This window comes from Pseudophryne corroboree, chromosome 9 (assembly GCF_028390025.1).
Source record: "Pseudophryne corroboree isolate aPseCor3 chromosome 9, aPseCor3.hap2, whole genome shotgun sequence".
Taxonomy (NCBI): domain Eukaryota; kingdom Metazoa; phylum Chordata; class Amphibia; order Anura; family Myobatrachidae; genus Pseudophryne; species Pseudophryne corroboree.
This window is the reverse complement of record NC_086452.1, coordinates 470,575,227-470,588,394: the sequence shown is the minus strand read 5'-3', so window position 1 is coordinate 470,588,394 and position 13,168 is coordinate 470,575,227. Positions and strand designations below refer to the sequence as shown.

At 49.2% G+C, this 13,168-nt stretch overlaps 1 protein-coding gene across 1 annotated transcript; it reads left to right on the top strand.

The window, feature by feature from the left end:
• The first annotated feature begins 433 nt into the window (after positions 1–433).
• LOC134958629 (waprin-Phi1-like) lies at positions 434–12,877 on the top strand. Its single transcript, XM_063941349.1, has 4 exons — positions 434–773; positions 8,458–8,607; positions 8,693–8,814; positions 12,683–12,877. The coding sequence occupies exons 1-4, from the start codon at positions 638–640 to the stop codon at positions 12,701–12,703; spliced, it is 429 nt and encodes a 142-aa protein (XP_063797419.1). The 5' UTR covers positions 434–637; the 3' UTR covers positions 12,704–12,877.
• The last annotated feature ends 291 nt before the right edge of the window (positions 12,878–13,168 follow it).

Sequence of the window (13,168 nt, the reverse complement as noted above, 5' to 3'; positions counted from 1 at the left end):
GTCCCCATTGTCTCCAAGCGTATAATGCATCTCAGCTGGCATTGGGCTGGATGCTTGAGCATTCGCGGTGCGTGGACGCTGTTTGGCCGCAAGTTGCGGCTTTCTGGCCAGGGCACAAAAGCCTCTGTATGCAAGGAGCTAAATTTATAACATGATTGAAAGTTTGTTCTCTGTTATATAGCATAGATCGAACCTGTCCTTGTGTATCAATGCTTATTATCCTTTAGAGTGTAAGCTTGCGAGCAGGGCCCTCCTACCTTATGACTGTAATTACCCGGTTTTGTTTTATCATTGTTGTTTCCAATTGTAAAACGCAACGGAACATGCTGCGCTATATAAGAAGCTGTTTATAAATAAATCCGGATCCTCCTCCCCTATGGCTGTAGAATTCCTTGCACAGGCTTGGCCGGGCAGAACCCGCAGAGCTGCCTCCTGTGGCTGTACACAAGGTATCACAGTGTTCCTTTCTGAGACACGTTACTTAATCTCCGCTCAGGTTACCCGATGACAACAGGCAGCCAGTGTGACCCTTTCAGGTTGTGAATTTGCTTAGCTTTGTGCCTGGGGCTGCAGGTAACCGGGGGACGGGGCTGTCCCAGGACTAGCATGCCCCACCCATACCTGCACTTACCTTTAAATGCTATTTGGATGTTTTGCTGACGTCTGTCTAGAAGTTGGAAGAATGAAGACTGCGGCGTGTCTCCTGGTGGCTCTCCTGGCGGTGCTGAAGTATACCCAGGGGGCAAGTGTGACGCCTCCTGCTGCAACAGCAGGTAAGACCGGAACACAGGACACTGTAACCTGTACCTGCCTGTATCCCTGCACACTACACAATGGCCATTTTATTAGGGAACGTTCCGTCTGACAGGTCATTCATGTGCAATGAGAACTCTCTGCAACTTATATTGTCTTGTACTGTAAGTCACTGTTTTCTATTCGTTTACGTTCTCTGTAACCGGGCGCCGCGAATCCCTTGTGACGCCATATAAATAAAGGATAATAATAATAATTATCTGTGACTAGTAAAGTTATCAGTAGAGCAGGGAGGAGGTATGAGGCACGGGGTGTCTGTGCTCTCACTGTACTGTTGTAGCTGAACCTGCAGAGCGTCTGGCACTTATTGTGCTGCACAAAGTAATGACATTTCTGCAAGTCAGGCTCAGGTAACCGCCAGCAGCACTGCAATCACAAAGTCCCGGTCTGCTCCAACATAAAGAGGGCATGATGGTACTTGTAGTTCTACAGTTTGAATTATGGACTGTGTATTTAACGAGAGAGAAAAAAATGATTTTGTTGAACAAAGCCTTTGCAGCCACTTAATATATGATATTTGGTGGCTGGAGCGAGGACGCAGCGGTTTTACAGTCACAAACTCTGGGATTCAGGATGGGTTCTCCAGCGAGTCTCCCAGTGAGCTAGTGAATGCTGGGACTTGTAGTTAACATATAGCGGGGAGATGTATCAAGCCTTGGAGAGCGATAAGGAGAAGTTGCCCATAGCAACCAATAAGCCTCTAACAGTCATTTCATAGATAAATGTCAGGCACTGATTATTTGCTCTGGGTAGTTTCTCCCCTTTATCTCTCTCCAAGGCTTGATCCACCTCCCCCATAGAGAGCCATACAGTATGTTACTCTGTTCTCAGTTATTATGTGTCTGGGACATGTGTCTCTCCATCTGTGTAACACCCCGGTGGCCTCATTCTATCCCAGTAACACGGTAATCATGGCAGCATGACTTACTGATTCCTGAAGGGGTTATTAACGGTCATACATGTACAGGTTTATTCAGCAGCACACGCTGAGGCTAGCCATGTACAGTAACTAGTAGCAACACATAAATAATTATAATAATACGGAATCTAAAAAATCAGTAATTATGAGTTGGAGGAATGTATGATTATGTGGGATGACGATAAAACCTGCAGTAACTTCTGATAGATAACTCCGTGATAGACGTCCCAGACCGTCACTGATCCTGGGTGTGAATAGTCTCCATGTGGTTGTATGTAGCGTTCCCCTTGGTTCTTTGTTTAATTAGATCAAGGTATGGATTGTCAGGTTACAACAGTCTTAGGGGGACATGTATAAAATCTTGGAGAGAGATAAAGTGAACGTAGATAAAGGCGTGGTTTAGCAGAAGTGTTTTTTAAAGGGTCAATCGTGAACAAGCCATGGTCAGCCAATCAGCTCCTTACTGCTATGTTACAGGCTGTGTTTGAAAACGGTCAGGAGCCGGTTGGTTTGTACTTTATCTCTCTCCGGGCGGGATGTACTAATAGACAAAAGCTGGCGAACCCCTCTGCGGCGCTGAGTCCCGCCTTCCATGCTTTGAGAAATCTTTCCCTTAGTGCGGTATAAGATCAGATATAATCCCTGTTATCAGTCCGCAGAGATGACCGCGGAATGATAGCTGGGTGTGTGAGTCTATACTACAGGTAACGTTACTGTAGCAGTGGAGATGATGCTCCTCAGTCAGTTGAAGTTCTCCCTCAGGTAGCTGGTCACTCAGTTGTGCAATGCCTCATGTTAGAAATGGATACCAGATGGTTAACCATCAAGGTGGCATTGATGATATTAAAACCACTGAAAGGGGAACATGAACGGTGTACACCCATTGATGATCTTCCCTGCTCTGGGAAAAGGCAGGTGGCGGGCCAATCAGGGAGTTTAATGGGGCAATCAAGGATGGGGCTAAGTTCTGTATCCCCTGCGCCAAGGGGGAAAAAACACGCCCGTACCCTGTCTGTCATTGATGGCAGAGACCAATGTTTGGCAAAACTTTTAACTATTAGTGGCAAGCCATCTGGGTCTGCTCAGTGTTCTGACCAGTAAATCAACAGATAGCTGCAGTCAGCTGATGCGTTTCGTTGTATGTGTACAAGTTCCTCAGAGGCCGTCATGTACTGAGCATCTCTCACCGCACACATACCAGTAAACGCATGTGAGAGTTGCTGTTTTGTGCATTGCAACATGCTAACCCCCAGCTGCACTGATAGCTCAAGTCATGGGTGGAAGTGGCTGCTTCAAACACAGGATCCTGATGAAGTGAGCTACTGTATGAAAGAGAGCGAAAGAGGACAAGGCAGAGAGATGGGGTGCCAGGAAAGGGAACAAGGTGGCAGGGCAGTGAGATGGGGTACCTGGAGAGGAAACAAGGTGGCAGGGCAGAGAGATGGGGTGCCTGGAGAGGAAACAAGGTGGAAGGGCAGAGAGATGGGGTGCCTGGAGAGGAAACAAGGTGGAAGGGCAGAGAGATGGGGTACATGGAGAGGAAACAAGGTGGCAGGGCAGAGAGATGGGGTACCTGGAGAGGAAACAAGGTGGAAGGGCAGAGAGATGGGGTACCTGGAGAGGAAACAAGGTGGAAGGGCAGAGATATGGGGTAGCAGAAGAAGGAACAAGGTGGCAGGGCAGAAGGATGGGGTACCTGGAGAGGAAACAAGGTGGCAGGGCAGAGAGATGGGGTACCTGGAGAGGGAACAAGGTGGAAGGGCAGAGAGATGGGGTGCCAGAAGATGGAACAAGGTGGCAGGGCAGAGAAATGGGGTACCTGGAGAGGAAACAAGGTGGCAGGGCAGAGATATGGGGTACCTGGAGAGGAAACAAGGTGGCAGGGCAGAGAGATGGGGTACCTGGAGAGGGAACAAGGTGGCAGGGCAGAGAGATATGGGGTACCTGGAGAGGAAACAAGGTGGCAGGGCAGGGAGATGGGGTACCTGGAGAGGAAACAAGGTGGCAGGGCAGAGAGATGGGGTACCAGAAGAAGGAACAAGGTGGCAGGGCAGGGAGATGGGGTACCAGGAGAGGAAACAAGGTGGCAGGGCAGACAGATGGGGTACCTGGAGAGGAAACAAGGTGGAAGGGCAGAGAGATGTGGTACCAGAAGAAGGAACAAGGTGGCAGGGCAGGGAGATGGGGTACCAGGAGAGGAAACAAGGTGGCAGGGCAGAGAGATGGGGTACCTGGAGAGGAAACAAGGTGGAAGGGCAGAGAGATGGGGTACCTGGAGAGGAAACAAGGTGGCAGGGCAGAGAGATGGGGTACCTGGAGAGGGAACAAGGTGGCAGGGCAGGGAGATGGGGTACCTGGAGAGGGAACAAGGTGGCAGGGCAGATAGATGGGGTACCTGGAGAGGGAACAAGGTGGAAGGGCAGAGAGATGGTGTGCCAGAAGATGGAACAAGGTGGCAGGGCAGAGAGATGGGGTACCTGGAGAGGAAACAAGGTGGCAGGGCAGAGATATGGGGTACCTGGAGAGGAAACAAGATGGCAGGGCAGAGAGATGGGGTACCTGGAGAGGAAACAAGGTGGAAGGGCAGAGAGATGGGGTACCTGGAGAGGAAACAAGATGGCAGGGCAGAGAGATGGGGTACCTGGAGAGGAAACAAGGTGGCAGGGCAGAGAGATGGGGTACCTGGAGAGGAAACAAGGTGGCAGGGCAGAGAGATGGGGTACCAGGAGAGGAAACAAGGTGGCAGGGCAGAGAGATGGGGTACCTGGAGAGGAAACAAGGTGGAAGGGCAGAGAGATGGGGTACCTGGAGAGGAAACAAGGTGGCAGGGCAGGGAGATGGGGTACCTGGAGAGGAAACAAGGTGGCAGGGCAGAGAGATGGGGTACCAGAAGAAGGAACAAGGTGGCAGGGCAGGGAGATGGGGTACCAGGAGAGGAAACAAGGTGGCAGGGCAGACAGATGGGGTACCTGGAGAGGAAACAAGGTGGAAGGGCAGAGAGATGTGGTACCAGAAGAAGGAACAAGGTGGCAGGGCAGGGAGATGGGGTACCAGGAGAGGAAACAAGGTGGCAGGGCAGACAGATGGGGTACCTGGAGAGGAAACAAGGTGGAAGGGCAGAGAGATGGGGTACCTGGAGAGGAAACAAGGTGGCAGGGCAGAGAGATATGGGGTACCTGGAGAGGAAACAAGGTGGCAGGGCAGAGAGATATGGGGTACCTGGAGAGGAAACAAGGTGGAAGGGCAGAGAGATGGGGTACCTGGAGAGGAAAAAAGGTGGAAGGGCAGAGAGATGGGGTACCTGGAGAGGAAACAAGGTGGAAGGGCAGAGAGATGGGGTACCTGGAGAGGAAACAAGGTGGCAGGGCAGAGAGATGGGGTACCTGGAGAGGAAACAAGGTGGAAGGGCAGAGAGATGGGGTACCTGGAGAGGAAACAAGGTGGCAGGGCAGAGAGATGGGGTACCTGGAGAGGAAACAAGGTGGCAGGGCAGAGAGATGGGGTACCTGGAGAGGAAACAAGGTGGCAGGGCAGAGAGATGGGGTACCTGGAGAGGAAACAAGGTGGCAGGGCAGAGTGATGGGGTACCAGAAGAAGGAACAAGGTGGCAGGGCAGGGAGATGGGGTACCAGAAGAAGGAACAAGGTGGCAGGGCAGGGAGATGGGGTACCTGGAGAGGAAACAAGGTGGCAGGGCAGGGAGATGGGGTACCAGAAGAAGGAACAAGGTGGCAGGGCAGGGAGATGGGGTACCTGGAGAGGAAACAAGGTGGCAAGGCAGGGAGATGGGGTACCTGGAGAGGGAACAAGGTGGCAGGGCAGAGAGATGGGGTGCAAGAAGAAGGGACAAGGTGGCAGGGCAGAGTGATGGGGTACCTGGAGAGGAAACAAGGTGGCAGGGCAGAGAGATGGGGTACCAGGAGAGGAAACAAGGTGGCAGGGCAGAGAGATGGGGTACCAGAAGAAGGAACGAGGTTGCAGGGCAGAAAGATGGGGTGCAAGAAGAAGGAACAAGGTGGCAGGGCAGAGAGATGGGGTACCTGGAGAGGAAACAAGGTGGCAGGGCAGAGAGATGGGGTACCTGGAGCGGAAACAAGATGGAAGGGCATTGTATGATTGCACCTTACCCTCATAGCCATAGCCATTCCCATCTGGATACCCATAATTTGCAGCCACGTTTCGTCCTGCGGCGGACTCTTTTTCAAGGCCTTGAAAAAGACTGGTGTGTGTTAAAATGCGTCGGCCATATTGAGCAAAGGAGGTTGAGCTGCAATTAGCCATGCATATAGCCATCACTAAAGAGTAATATAGGTATAATTCAATTACTGTAAGGCAGAAACAAAACTGCCAATCACGCTGAAAGTGTCAAACTACTATAATCAGTATGTTCAACAACAAAAACCATAATTGTTTAGCTGCTGACAGACAGATAAGTACCAATAGATAAAGCAGATAAATGAACGTCAATACACTGCAATTGTGGCAGAAATATGTTACACTGACAATGTATTGAGTAGCTAGGGTTTGGATAGAGGAAAGGCATTCTGCTTTTGCTACCAGCCATAGCCCGTGCTGGTGATTTTGGTGCAGCAGTTACCAGTGTAGCAATGCAGGGCCGCCATCAGGGGGGGACTGGCAGGACTATGGTCCTGAGCCTGACAGAGAATAGGACCTGGGTGGCAGCGGTGTGGATTTGGCACCGGGCATCCATCTAGTTGCAGCTGGCAGACCAGCAGGCAGCCATGGTGAGGGTGTACCATAGGCATTTCTAATCTGGCACTATCTCTCCGGCTGCCTAATGATCCTCCAGCTGTAACCAGCAGCAGTGCCGACCCTAGGCATAGGCAAACTGAGCAAATGTCTAGGGCATTTGTTATGCATAAGGGCACAAGCAACTTCTGTTGATTAAAATGATATGCGGCATGCCTATATACTGTGTGTGACTGCGGCTGTATCTGCATATGAAATGCTACGTTGCAGTGTATTCCTGGAAGTCACGTAGCATTTTGTATGCAGATGCAGTCACACACAGAATATAGGCATGTCACGTACCATTTTAATCTTCAGAAGCTGCTTGTGCTCCTAGTCAAATAGCAATGCATTTTTTGGGGGCAAAAAATCTCCCCGACGTTAGCAGAGCTGCCAGCTGACTCACGCCAGGCATCTCCTGCTGCATGGTGTACTGAGGAAGATGTATGAGGACACATCTGTATCCAAGCAGAGGCAGAGGTCACAGTGTTAGTGGCAGTGTGAGTGCTGTGTGTGGGTGGGTAGGTTGTGCAGTAGTGTTCGGCATATGTGTAAGGGGCATTATGTGTGTCATTATGTGTATAAATGCATTAGTAATGTGTGGCATATGTGTAAGGGACATTATGGGCCTAATTCAAACCTGATCACTAGGGTGCGTTTTCTGCATCCCTGCTATAAGGTAGTCGCCGGCAACAGGGGGAGGGGGGATTCGCTGTGCAGGGGTGCGATGGCATGTTCAGGAGAGCTGCACAAACAGAAGTTAGTGCAGTCTCTGCACAGCCCAGGACTTACTCTTCCAGTGCGATGATCGGGGCCGGAGCTGACGTCAGACACCTTCCCTTCAAACACCTGGTCCCTCCTGCGTTTCTCCGGACACTCCCTGAAAACGGTCAGTTGCCACTCACAAATGGCCTCTTCCTGACAGTCACCTTGCGATCGCCCTTGCAATCGCTTTTTCCGCCCATCCCGTCGGTATGCACTGATGCCCGGTGCAGTCGTCTGACGTGCCTGCACATTACAGTGCATGCGCAGCACAGACCCGATCACCTGCTGTGTGAAAACGCACAGCAGCGATCGGGTCTGAATTAGGCATTATGTGTATAAGGGCATTAATAAAGAATGGCATAATGTGTAAGGGGCTCTACTGTGTGGTATTGTGTATAAATGCATTACTAATGTGTGGCATTATGAGTACAAGGTGCTCTACTGTGTGGCGTAACGTATAGAAAGGGCACTACTGTGTGGTTTTATGTGAATAAAGAGCAATAGGGTGTGGTGTAATGTGAATAAGGAGCAATATGGTGTGGTGTAATGTGAATAAGGAGCAATATGGTGTGGTGTAATGTGAATAAGGAGCAATTCAGTATGAAGTTATGTGTATAAGGTGCTCTACTGTGTGGCGTAACGTATAGAAAGGGCAGTACTGTGTGGTTTTATGTGAATAAAGAGCAATAGGGTGTGGTGTAATGTGAATAAGTAGCACTACTGTGAGGAGTAATGTATATAAGGTAAAGTGATACTACTGTGTGATGTAATGTGAATTAGGGACGCTATCACATGATAAAATGTGAATAAAGTTGCACTACTGTGTGGTGTAATTTGAATCAAAGGTAATATTGTGTGGCCATGCCCCTTCCCAGTAAGAACACACCCCTTTTTGGGCTGTGTGCCGAATGTGCGCAGTGTTCCTATTTAAAATATAGGGGGTAGGAACACCAAAATGAGGACTGCTACGGGTGAGGATTGATGGTGCAGGGTCAGAGGCGGAAGTAGCGGCGGTGCTAGGCGGCACCAGCCAAAATCTTGCCTAGGGCATCATATTGGTTAGGGCCGGCTCTGATTGGCAACCTAAACTTGATTATCAAAGAAATGTTTTTGTTTTTGTTCTTTTGCAGTATAGGTCTTACCCAATCCACACATAATTGTTGGGTCACTGTTCCAAGTGCTACTACGTGACTAAGCTCCGTCTTTTTACAGGCAAACCAGGGTCATGCCCAACATCATCACATCCCATGGCCCTAGAAGTATGCAATGATGCTTGCGACAGTAGCGATGACAATTGCGAAGGCAATCGCAAATGCTGTGAGACCTTCTGCAACAATGGGCGGCGGTGCCAGATTCCAAACGGTGAGTATTCGCCAGACATGATGACCTGGCTGATGGCCTCCTATTAGAGTATCCGCCATTAGTTGTTTTCTCCTTCCACTTTCAGACAAGCTCGGTGATTGCCCTGTGAACAGCAATGCGACACCTTGTGACCCAGTCGTTCAGTGCAAATCCGACACAAACTGTGATGGTGACCAGAAGTGTTGTTCAGACTGTTGTCATGATCCAGTAAGTAGCCCCTAAGTAGCCAGTGACGTCATAACCTTTTTCTTGTAGTGTATTGGGACAGAAAAATAAATACATTTTCCAATTAATGGTGCAGTTGATGTCCTGCTAGAGAGTCCTCATGGCTTCTTGTTACTCAACCATGACTATACGCCACCCCTACCCTCCCCCCACCGCCACCATAATTTCCAATACAGAGCTTAATATGTCATCAGCCTATAGGAGTCATTATATTCCAAAGGTCGTACAGAGGGCATGGCAACTAGTAAGTGGTTTGAGATGACACATGAAAGTCATGTTGCCCTGCCCTGCTCTGAACCATAGGTCCAGGGTGGCCCACACCGCGCACACTGCCCCCATACATTATACTTACCCCTCCGGAATCCCACGGTGGTGGCCCTGCACTACGGACAAAAAAGTCACTTTGAAAATGGCAGCCGCGGCTATTTCTGAGTGATTTGCGCATGCTCACTGGAGATGTCCCCATGGACAAGGCGCAGGCACTATTTTCCCAGAGACCTGCGCATGCGCAGTAGACATTAGCATTATGCCGGCGTCAACTTGCTGCCGGAGAGGAGGCGGCCCGCAACAGAGGCTGCGCAAGGGCCCCCTCCTCTCTTAAAACGCCCCTGCTCTGAACATACAGAGGGGGTCATTCTGACCCGATCACTCGCTGCAGTTTGTCGCATGGCAGTCGTCGGTACCCAGTGATCGCCTCTGAGACAGAAGCGGTCGCTGGGCGGGAGGGGGCTGAACGGCGGCGTTAGGCCGCCATTTAGTAGGCTCAGTCTGTCCGACGCAGGCGTGACCAGACCGTTAGTAGGCTCAGTCTGTCCGACGCAGGCGCGGCCAGACCGTTGGGGGGGCGAGGCGGCTGCGTGCTCTGTGCGATGCTTTTGTATTTGTGCGGGGGGGGGGGGGGGGGGGGCGGCACTGACATGCGGGGCGGACTAGCCCTGTGCTGGGCGTCCCCCCGCATGTCTGAGTTTACGATCGTAGCTGTGCTAAATTTAGCACAGCTACGATCAACTCGGAATGACCCCCAGTATTTTAGCTGAATACAAAGAGATACGGGTGATGTTAGTGGTATAGATATCTGGTATGCGGTTACATTTCCGACTGTTGGAATCCCGGCGGTCAGGATACCAATGCTGGAATCCCAAAAGCCGTGGAAATGCTGGCGGTCGGAATCCCGACCCTAGCCCAGTATTCACCCTTGGGTGGTGGTCCACGCCACTCCCGGTGGGGAATATAATAGTGTCTCGAATTGTGGCAAGCGCAGCGAGGGGACACGCTGCGCTTGCTGTCGGGTTCCCGGGGTCGGTCTCCTGACCTCTGAAGACGCGACCGACGGGATCCCATACCGCTCCCAGATATCTGAATTTACATGCCTGGAACCATGAGCTTAAGCCCCCATACATCAGAAATCACAAAAAAACTATGGGGGTAATTCTGAGTTGATCGCAGCAGGAAATTTTTTAGCAGTTGGGCAAAACCATGTGCACTGCAGGGGAGGCAGATATAACATGTGCAGAGAGAGTTAGATCTGGGTGGGTTATTTTGTTTCTGTGCAGGGTAAATACTGGCTGCTTTATTTTTACACTGCAATTTAGATTGCAGATTGAACACACCCCACCCCAATCTAACTCTCTCTGCACATGTTACATCTGCCTCCCCTGCAGTGCACATGGTTTTGCCCAACTGCTAACAAAGTTCCTGCTGCTATCAACTCGGAATTACCCCCTATGTGCAGATTCTGAGATCCCCCCCCCCCCCCCCAGATATAAAGATCTCCCAATCTGCACCCAAACATTAACAGATGTGTCTCAGTGATTTGCAGATCATTTTCTGCCAATCCTGGAAGGCTCCTCAGTTTACTAGGAACAGTCTGCAGATCTGCTGATTGTTACCATACACAAGCAATCTACAGCCCCAACTGATCTGTGGAATCCATCGTGTCGGGCAACCGGACTTAACAATCCCAATAGATTTTTTGTCTGAATCCGCGATCTGTGAACTCCGACATTGCACAATCATCTGCAAAACGCCAAATTGCCCCAATCGTATAACCTTTGCAGCTGTCCAGAGCAGGGCCACCCTGCTGCCGGAACAGTCCCTTTTATAGATTCTCCAGACACTAATGAGGGAGGACAGATGGTCGGAGAAGGTTTGGCAGGAGCTACAGTGATGAAGTCTGTTGAGCTTTGCTTGATGGTTCATGTAGGTGGTGGCGGAAGACATGCTGGTACGGAGGTCTGAAGGAGACATAGGGGAGATGTATGAAATCTTGGAGAGAGATAATGTAGGGAGAGATAAAATACCAACCAATCAGCTTCTTTCATTTTTCAAACACAGCCTGTAACATGACAGAAGCTGGTTGGCACTTTATCTCTCTCCAAGTGTTGATACATCGCCCCCATCATCACCTATGGGCATCTGTGGGTGGAAGACATTCTGGAGTCATCACAATAACATTTCCACCACCACTAAAGCACATCAGTTTTACTTTCAATTGTTTGTCTATCTCAGTATTCCTGACGGAGATGTTCTGTGTTGCGAAATCTTTTAAATGTTATGTCCATTTTTATTTCCATCACAAACCTTCTCGCTGTAAGCTCTATCGATCATTCACCTAGCTCCAATCCGTTCATGAGATCTGGTTTTCCTTCAAGGAGATGTACAAAGAAATTGGGTCTGGAATTCATGTAGAACCTCTCTATGGTATTTGGAGGGAGTATTATGAAAACCTTCCCCAGACTAACGCCACAGCAAATTGTACACCCAGAATGCATTATCCTAATAACATGGACGTTTCCGGGACCCCTGCATGGAAAGGCAGATCAGGGCGGAGCTGAGGAGGGGACTAGCTGTCTGTATTTTTATACATCTTTTACCAGTCACTAGCTATTGTCCTCTCTCTTCCTTCTCACCCTCTTCCTATCACGTCTCCACTGTTCCTCTCATCTCTCGCTCCTTCCTCCCACTTAATTTCTCGCTCTCATACACACATCCTCTCCTCCAATCTCCATCTTTCTCCTATTTCTCATCCCCCTCTTCTTCCCATCTCTCATTCTCTTCTTTCCACATTTCTTTCCCCCTCTTTCTTTCCCCATCTCTCGCTCCCTTCCTCTTCCTCCAATTTCTTTCCACCTTTTTTTACCATCTCTTTCACCCTTCCTCCTAACTCTCTCTTCCTTTTCTCCCATCTGTCTCTCTACCTCCAATCTCTCTCTTTCTCCCATTCTTCCTCTCTCTCCCAGTTCTCCCTTTTTCTCCCATCTCCCTCTTCCAGTTCCTCTTATCATTCTCTCTTTTTTATCTCCCTCTCATCTCTCTCTCCCCCTCTTCCTCCCATTCTTTCTATTACTCTCTTCCTCTTCTTAACATTTCTCCCCCATCTATCTCCCTCACCCTCCAGCACAGAGCTTGCTTTAGAGTAGACGGATACATATGTCCATTAAGTATAATAGATCTCTCTCTATATAATTTCTATAGATTTTTTTTGTCTATATAGCCCTTTGTTGGACTCGGGAGCCAGTACTTTTCCTATTGGTTGTTTGGTCCCTTTAACTGTAAACCCTGCCATTGTATGGGGTCTGTTCCAGTGTAGATTAGAGTGTTGGGTAAGTCTTGGCAGTGGGGGCAGGCCAACCAAGCGATTGTTCTTCAAATAAAGAGGAGCCCGCCAGACCCAGACACCATTCTTCTCTAGCGGTGATCCATAAATGAGTGAATAAGATGGCAGCTTGTGTAGGGATCACACTTGTAAATGTTGTCTTCAGCACACGCGTGTAACTAGGGTGCAGACACGTAACCAGCCGGGTGAGGGACAGCCTCAATATTTACTGAGTGGTTTTGTTTTCTCTTCTAGGTCTACAAAGTGAATGTGTAATCAGATCAGAGAGGAAGAACTGTGTGGACATCTGTTGCTTGATACATAATTGGAAATGAACTTTTGGAATTAAATATATTCTTTCAAGATGATGTATTTCTTTAACTGTGATCTCTTCCGCATTGTAATTTAAAAAATAAAATCAAAAGAACTTTGTGTTGTCCTACAAAACTGCATTAGGCTCCTGGCTATATCATTACAAGTCAGTTGTATTTACTGTTATGTCATACTGTCACTGTGTTTGCAAAGTAATTATTATTTTAATTAGGGTAGGACTGCAGGTAGAGTTTATTTTCCTGCGGCTACTGTAAATTGTGCCAAGGTTGTGCAGCCAGTAAAAGCCTGATGGTACACTGATGGTGGATGCAGTGTCACCTAGTGGCAGTAAGGGGTATTGCAGGAGTAGCATATATTGAATACGCTTAATTACTATTCCTTAAAAGTAGGTTGATTCAGGAAGGAAAC

Bases quoted from the DNA above. Each gene is read 5' to 3' on its own strand.
- LOC134958629 (XM_063941349.1), top strand. From the start codon at position 638: ATGCTATTTGGATGTTTTGCTGACGTCTGTCTAGAAGTTGGAAGAATG. The intron at 774-8,457 runs GTAAGACCGGAA...GTCTTTTTACAG, and splicing joins GCCTCCTGCTGCAACAGCAG to GCAAACCAGGGTCATGCCCA. The intron at 8,608-8,692 runs GTGAGTATTCGC...TTCCACTTTCAG, and splicing joins GCGGTGCCAGATTCCAAACG to ACAAGCTCGGTGATTGCCCT.